This window comes from Dufourea novaeangliae, unplaced genomic scaffold (assembly GCF_001272555.1).
Source record: "Dufourea novaeangliae isolate 0120121106 unplaced genomic scaffold, ASM127255v1 scaffold147, whole genome shotgun sequence".
Lineage (NCBI taxonomy): Eukaryota > Metazoa > Arthropoda > Insecta > Hymenoptera > Halictidae > Dufourea > Dufourea novaeangliae.
In genome coordinates this window covers 218,105-225,814 of record NW_015374029.1, presented here as the reverse complement: position 1 = coordinate 225,814, position 7,710 = coordinate 218,105, and the positions used below count along the sequence as shown (strand labels likewise).

At 34.0% G+C, this 7,710-nt stretch overlaps 1 protein-coding gene across 1 annotated transcript; it reads left to right on the top strand.

The window, feature by feature from the left end:
* Window positions 1–3,058: 3,058 nt before the first annotated feature.
* Window positions 3,059–7,506, top strand: LOC107189413 (FAD synthase-like). Its single transcript, XM_015577940.1, has 7 exons — window positions 3,059–3,207; window positions 4,118–4,129; window positions 5,202–5,355; window positions 5,647–5,893; window positions 6,028–6,463; window positions 6,557–6,698; window positions 6,813–7,506. Exons 1-7 carry the CDS (start codon window positions 3,113–3,115, stop codon window positions 7,236–7,238), a joined length of 1,512 nt encoding a protein of 503 aa, XP_015433426.1. The 5' UTR covers window positions 3,059–3,112; the 3' UTR covers window positions 7,239–7,506.
* Window positions 7,507–7,710: the final 204 nt, after the last annotated feature.

Below are 7,710 nucleotides of genomic sequence, written 5' to 3'. Positions count from 1 at the left end.
TTTCGTTTACGCACCTAATATACCAAGCCAAAAATTAATTCTACGATGAACCACGTTAAACTATTATATGAACAAGTATCGCGATGAAAGTGTTGTCGCCAGAACCTGGTTTAAGAAAATAGGAAAGACGGGCGCAACCTCGCAAACCCGGATCCATCTTTCACTGTCATGGAGCTTTGGGCTGGTCACCTGCGTACCAGACCCGAACCAAAAGAGTGCACAAGCATGGTAGTGCAAGCGAGATCCCCTGTTAAGAGTCCGTTTACGGAGCAGCCTCCCGACTACTCCGTATCCTGGCACGCACGAGTCTTTCTCCAAATCCTACTTACCAGGCAAAGACTAAACACGTCCGATATCTGGCTTCTCAATAGAAACCAGAGGGATCGGCAAACAGTCTTAGTGCACAGGCCCACTGCCCGTACCCCAAGTCTGTGTAGAGAAATCAGCGAGCAAAATGAATTAATAATGACTTGGTATGCACAATGGCTGATCACAATTTAAGTCTATTAATAGATAGACTAAAATTAATAATAAACGATGTGATGATGAATATGAATATAACAATGAATATCGAATTATGATTTAAGTTTAACTTACAGTAACTTAACGCAGTGGTAAACGCACGATTTGAAGATGTAGACGTGGATCGATGTCTTCTTTTGATGGAATAACTGTTTGGAAAAATATTTTTCATTATAAAATACACATAGAATACATAATATGCACAGTAAATAAATCACAGTAAATGAATCACAGTACATAAGAAGATAAATATCGAAGCCAATGGTTCTCGAACATCTGTAACATACAAGGGATTAGTAACAAGAGAGGAGACAACAATATGCACAGTAAATAGATTAATAATATACACAGTAAGTAAATCACAGTATAGAAATCAGAGTAAATAAATCAGAGTAAATGAATCACAGTACACAAGAAAATAAATATCGAAGCCAATGGTTCTCGAACATCTGTAACATACAAGGGATTAGTAACAAGAGAGGAGACAACAATATGCACAGTAAATAAATTGATGGTTGTCGAATGCCTGCAACAAACAATGGGTTAGTAACAAGAGAAAGGACGAGTATGAGACGCGCGCCCACCCTCCGCGACGGCTCACGAGAAAGTGAGGAAGCTAACGACGCTGTGATGTATTGGGCGTACGCAGGTTGTTCCTGTTGCGTACACGCTAGGTCAATGAACTGTGTGACGCAACGTCACTAGCGTGTTGGACCGACGAAGAGCACCGATACCGCGGCACGCTCTACCGTACTCTCTCGCTCGCACACCTCCCCCCATAGACCCCTGAAATTCCTCCAACACCGACGGAGAGCACCGATACCGCGGCTCGCTCTACTGCTCTCGCTCGCACGCTGTGACGTCACCCGATTCCCGGAATCCGCGGCCACGAGATGGCTCATTACGGTAAGGCATTCCCGCAACGGCCAAAAGGTAGATTTGATAAACTATTTATGAAACTACATCTATTCTGAATTTATCTGTTACAAATACACAAATGTAAGGCAAGATATAAAAACGAATAAAACAAGGACATGTAAAAAGTAACATTAATAAAAATGTCCATTAACAATGCATTTAGAATAAATTGTCTTGTACAAATCATATAGATACACGTAATATGAATGGAATATATAACACTTCATTTGGCTAATAATACTCAGAATTCATGCTTTATCGGTAACGTCGGGTATTGACACTAAAATGGTAACAGGGTTACGTAGCCCGATGAACGTGGGACAGAGAAAAAGTATTGGATGATATGTAGGTGTATTCCATACCTAGTCGGTGGTTATATCGTATACACTGAAGGAATAATTACAAACAATGCAGAATAATGAATAAATTAATGATTTTAAATTATAATCTACATGTTACCTAGCAAATCATTCATTTAGAATTTCTTGTTTTTTCTACTGATTTTTACAAACACGAATAGTAATGTAATTCATCGTAAAATCATATTGAATACGTTTTTCTGTTTAAAGATCAAGGACTTACGATCGCAGTGAGCAAATTCACTCAGGATAAAAAAATCGCGATCACGGTCGTGAATGAAGTTAAATCACAACCGTGATCGTAATTCGGCGATCACTGTGATAAATCACCGTTATTGATTTTGCACGCCATCTCTAGTGGCAGCGGCAATTTTTGCGGGATAATTCAAATGTGCTTGCAAAAATAACCATTGAAGAACAATTTGAGATTGCTAGACAAAATTTTTAATTGTATTTTATATATACGTTTTCAAATGTCAATAACTTTACTAAAATTGTCGTCACAAATTATTTAAGAAAGTTGTTGTTATTGGCATACTTATTTATACATAGCCCACGACATAACCTATACAAATTATAAATGTTATCATTGTAACGTGGAATTAATAACCTTACTTATCCTATGTCAGACCTTTCCATCTGCGTACGAAGAATTGTAGTTTACGAAAGACAAAACACGTAAAGGTAAATAACGATTTATTCTTTTTGACTGTAGGATTAGTTTATTAGATTTATTGCAAAAATCAATTTATTCTTCATATTCTGTTACACGAACTTATGAAAAAAAATATGTTTCTAAACACAGATTGTGTTGAATATAAACTTTAAACAGCATTATATTTAATAAATAAATGGACGATTATGAAATTCAGTAAAATTAAATAGAAGCTCATAATAATCGAATCAAACCTGTAGTTTTTATATCGACGTATTAATTCATAATTTAATATATTTTTTATAGTTTTGTTCCATTACAGTATATTACAATCATGGTTAGATTATGAATGTTTATGTAGACTTAACTTTTTGTGAGGATTTATAAAAACTGAAGTAACGAAAACTTATTCACACTACAAGGGTACTGTCAAATTTCAAATAAAATGAAAATCTCATTAGACTTTAGTAAACTTTATATTAGATTATTGGTAGTAAATGTATATAACATATGTTACATAAGAGAAAAATTTTTAGGAAAATGGGATAATAAGACATTCTTTGTAGGGTATAATATTATACATATGATTAAGTATAGATGTTTAAATACATTACTCAAGCAATGCTTGTGGACTCAATATCGTTTAAATCACATTAAAATGACTTCTTTGCTGGTTCCTCCGGAATCAGTACGAGGAATGACATGTTTGGATCGTTCAGCATTTACAACTACTGTGAAGTTACCATTTTTACGGTTTCATGATGTTAAAGTTTCAAAAGTAAGACCAGTCCTGAAAAAATATTTACTCAAAATAAGGAATTTCAAAGGATTTCAGACAACAGATAATAAAATTACTGCATATTTGAATCCTAACTTGATACAAAAGTTTGAAGACTTCTCAGAAAATGACAGAGAACAATTGTCAGGATTATATGAACAATTTGGGATAACAGATTTAAACGTGAACTATGATAATTGGCATACTAATGACTTATTAAAAGCTATTTTGCCTGAAGGAATTGAAGTTCCAACTTCATACAGTCTGATAGGCCACATTGTGCATTTAAATCTACGTGATATGCATTTACCATATAAGACAATTATTGGTCAGGTTTTCCTCGATACTTTACCCGTTGCTAAAACAGTTGTGAACAAGATGAATACAATTGATACAACATTTAGACATTTCACAATGGAGATACTTGCTGGTGACAAGAATACTATTACAGTAATAAAAGAACACGGTTTTACATATGAGTTAGACTTTTCTCAAGTTTACTGGAATTCTCGGTTAAGTACGGAACTTTATGCCTGCTGCTCTGAAAGGAGTTAAAGTGTTTGCAAATGATTTAAATCCTGAATCTTATAAATGGCTTAAAAAGAATTTTGTCATTAATAAAATAAAGTCTAATTATCAATCTTTTAATATGGATGGCCGAGAATTTTTAAGAACTGTCGTGAAAGATGATATTTTAAGCAGACGAGTTAACAATGAAGTTGGTTCAGAACATATAGTAATGAATTTGCCCAGTCTTGCTGTTGAATTTATGGATGTGTTTTATGAATGTTTCAATGAGGATGAAGTAAAGAAAATGTGTTCTCAACCCCCGATTATACATCTGTATTGCTTTGTGAAGGCAAACAAAGGAGAAGATGCTTGCAGACTTGGACAGTTGTTAGTAGAAGAAAAACTTGGTTGTAATTTGCAAGAGTCTTTGGTCGATTTACACAATGTTAGAAATGTTTCTCCATACAAAGAAATGATTCGTGTTTCCTTCCTGCTAAGTGAAAGAATTTTAAAAGGCGAGGAGCCAGCATTGAAGAAACTAAAACTGGAAAATAATTATAATATATCTGCAAGGGATAATATTACAGAAAATAATGGGAAAGAACAAGGGACCACAAAAGAATCAGAAGAGCAAGAATGTGTTCAAAGTAGCAACAGTTCGTAGCGTTAAGCTGAAAGCAAAAGCACAGAAGGTGGTGTCTAATTTAAAAAACGTAAGTGTGTTCCTACAAACACTAAAGCGATAATAATATAATTAAATATAAATAATGAATTAGTGTGTACATGAGCTTTGTTCGCATACAACTGTTTTTTTGATATTTGTATAATGTGAATATTGCAATTTTTCATGCAATTTTCCTTCATTTTAATAGTTGGATTTGAAAGGAAAGAAAGGAAGTAAAGGAAACAAGGATAAAACAGCTCAGATAGATCAACAACTTCTGGAACTACGTAAAGAAATGCATCAGTCCAAGTCTAAGATGAAGGTACAAAATACAAAACCCGAAGAAAAGAAGAAAGTGCCCAATAGAACACCAGTGCAAACAGATGCAGCAACATCCTTGGTTGGACAAATGCAAATTTGATAGACACTTTGTACCTATTATCTAAGATATATGCTGTTATCATGTATTAATAAAAATGTATAATAATACTGACTTACTCTATACAGTGTAATAAAACAATTGTAATTTCTATTTTATGTAAGGTTTCTTTGGAGAGATATTGTTACATAAAATAAATGTAATTCATGAAAAAATCGTTTTATTAAGTCGTTTCCTATCACCTCATTTTTATCCCAAGCAGTTATGTAAGTGTAATCACAATTACACATTTCAGATTTGAGTTTCGTTTAATTGATGATACCCACGCCATTGTTACGTCAAAGTTACAAAGCGTGAAAATATATACAAATTGTATCACGTTATTATTTCACATATCTTTCTTTCATTTCATGTAGGAGGACCACCATGGAGGTTCATACTGCCAGTTTGATTGTAATAGGAGATGAAATTTTACGTGGACAAATTATTGATACAAATACATCATACCTAGCAAAAAGTTTACAAGCTGCTGGCATTAAACTTAAGAGAGTCACCGTGATACCTGATGTTGTGCGTATATTTTATGATCAGTATATTATTTTTAAAAAAATTGTCAATTTTCACGTGAAATATAACTGATTAAATTATTCGACTGAAATATTTCGTGTACGTTATCATCGAATTTAATATTTTAAATGAAGAGTTCTAAATAAATTCTATAAATTAAAATGGTAAAATCATCTTGAGACGTATTTTCATATACTTTCAAGATTAAATGTTCTTAAAGAATTTTTATACATATAGTCTCATTGAATATGGTCTCTAGAATCTCACTACGTGTAATGTAGCCTTTTGTATTAGGTAGATGGAATTTCAAAGATTGTCTGTGATGCTTCCAAAGAGTATTCTATTGTCTTCACATCTGGTGGTGTTGGACCTACACACGATGATGTAACATACGAAGGTGTGGCCAAGGGTTTGGGATTGAAACTTGAACAACATGAAGAATTGGTTGGTGTTCTTGCAGATGTCTTTCCCAATCAACCCGAACGCTATCGTCTTGCTATTGTACCGAGTCCTTGTGAACTTATTTATGTTCCGTTGCAGAGTGAGTTAATAATTAACAGGAAATATTGGCAGTTAATTTTATTTCAAACGAAATATTCGTTCATTAAATATTTTAACTGTAACGAAAGAATTTTTTGAAATCGTTTTAAGAATTATAAATTAAATCAATTTCAGGAAAGTATGCAGTTATAAAAGCGAAGAACGTGTATGTGTTGCCAGGCTCACCAAAATATTTTGAGCCCGCTGTTGATGTGATAGTACCAAAATTAAAACACGGTACTCCTGTTCACTTTGAGTACATAGACGTTAATTTAGACGAATTATCTATCGTGGAAACATTGGACGAACATGCAAAACGTTGGAAAGATAAAGTCCTCATTGGTAGTTATCCACAGACAGCACCAGAACCATGTACGAGAATCACATTTGAAGGGGAAACAGAACACGTTTTAGAAGCAAAAGTTGAACTTCTGTATTCTTTACCTGGTCAAAAGTTACAAACTCTAGAAAATGGATTTACTGATTACCATGCAAGAACTGTTATAAAAGCAGCCGATGATGAAGCTCATGTGAAGTCTGCTTTGGATATCTTGCAAGAATGTTACAAAACGTAAGTTTTATGACAAAAGAACTTAAGGTAGACTATTTTCACAAAATAAATTTATAAAAACAATGATACTATTATTTCACTCTATATTTTTAGGTATAAACCGGAAGATATTTTTATCAGTTTCAATGGTGGTAAGGATTGCACAGTGGTCTTACATTTGGCCGCTGCTATTGCAAAATTACGAAACATGCCGTCCTTGTTATGTTTGTATGTAACAGCTGATTCATTTCCAGAGGTACTATTGGTTATTGAAATCAGTCCTATTGATTTCATTCACAAAATCACGCGTACGCTTTTCCATACAATTGCAGCCCTTATGTTAGAATGATTTTTTAAAATAATTTTGTAGGTGGATTCTTTCGTCGAGAAAGCCGCTCAGTATTATAATTTAGAATTGATAAGGAAGGAACGTCCTATAATTGCGGCGTTAAGTGCGCTGGTGGAGGAAAGGAAGAATTTAAAAGCAAGCCTGATGGGAATGAGGAAGGGTGATCCCGGTTCAGAGAACGTAAAGCCTTTCACGCAAACCGATCCAGGTTGGCCGAATATAATTCGTGTAAATCCTATTTTAAACTGGACGTACGAGCAAGTGTGGAGTTTTTTGCTGAAACACAACGTACCATACTGCTCGTTGTACGATCAAGGTTATACAAGTTTAGGTTCGAAGTCCACTACGCTACCGAATCCACGATTGAAGAATCCGAATAATTCTTCGTCCTACCTTCCGGCCTACACTTTGGTCGACGAGTCGACCGAAAGGCAAGGCAGAGTATAAATGAAATGTCACATTTATTTCCATGCGATAAAATTGTGTGAAATGGCGTGAACCTTACCACGACTTGTCTGTGCTATGCAACTTGAAAACGCTTTTACCAAAAAGACAAGAAATATATTTTACATCTCGTATAATTTAAAGTATACGATTGAATGCACAATTTACAATACTTCACTATATATTTTTACGAATAAGCAACCGGAAAATAAATCACTTAATTATTTAATTAAGCAGCACCTACTGGTTTAGGTATTCAATTTTGACTATAGCAAACGATAACGAAGTTCTGTGCATTGACATGGAACTTCTATAGCAATAATTTCTAATTCTGTAGTTAGAAGTATTTGTCGTCGTCTAATTGATCTCGAATAAAATTGAATATGATAACGAAAGAAATTTCTATGGATCTGTTAGTGATTATGAATATGATGATTTGTTGTAATTTTTATCTCTTGTATTCTTTGTAATTTAT

Excerpts from the sequence above, each read along its gene's own strand:
- LOC107189413 (XM_015577940.1), top strand. The coding sequence starts at position 3,113 with ATGACTTCTTTGCTGGTTCCTCCGGAATCAGTACGAGGAATGACATGT. Across the intron at positions 5,894-6,027 it reads TATTTATGTTCCGTTGCAGA|GAAAGTATGCAGTTATAAAA; the intron begins GTGAGTTAATAA and ends AATCAATTTCAG. Across the intron at positions 6,464-6,556 it reads TTGCAAGAATGTTACAAAAC|GTATAAACCGGAAGATATTT; the intron begins GTAAGTTTTATG and ends CTATATTTTTAG.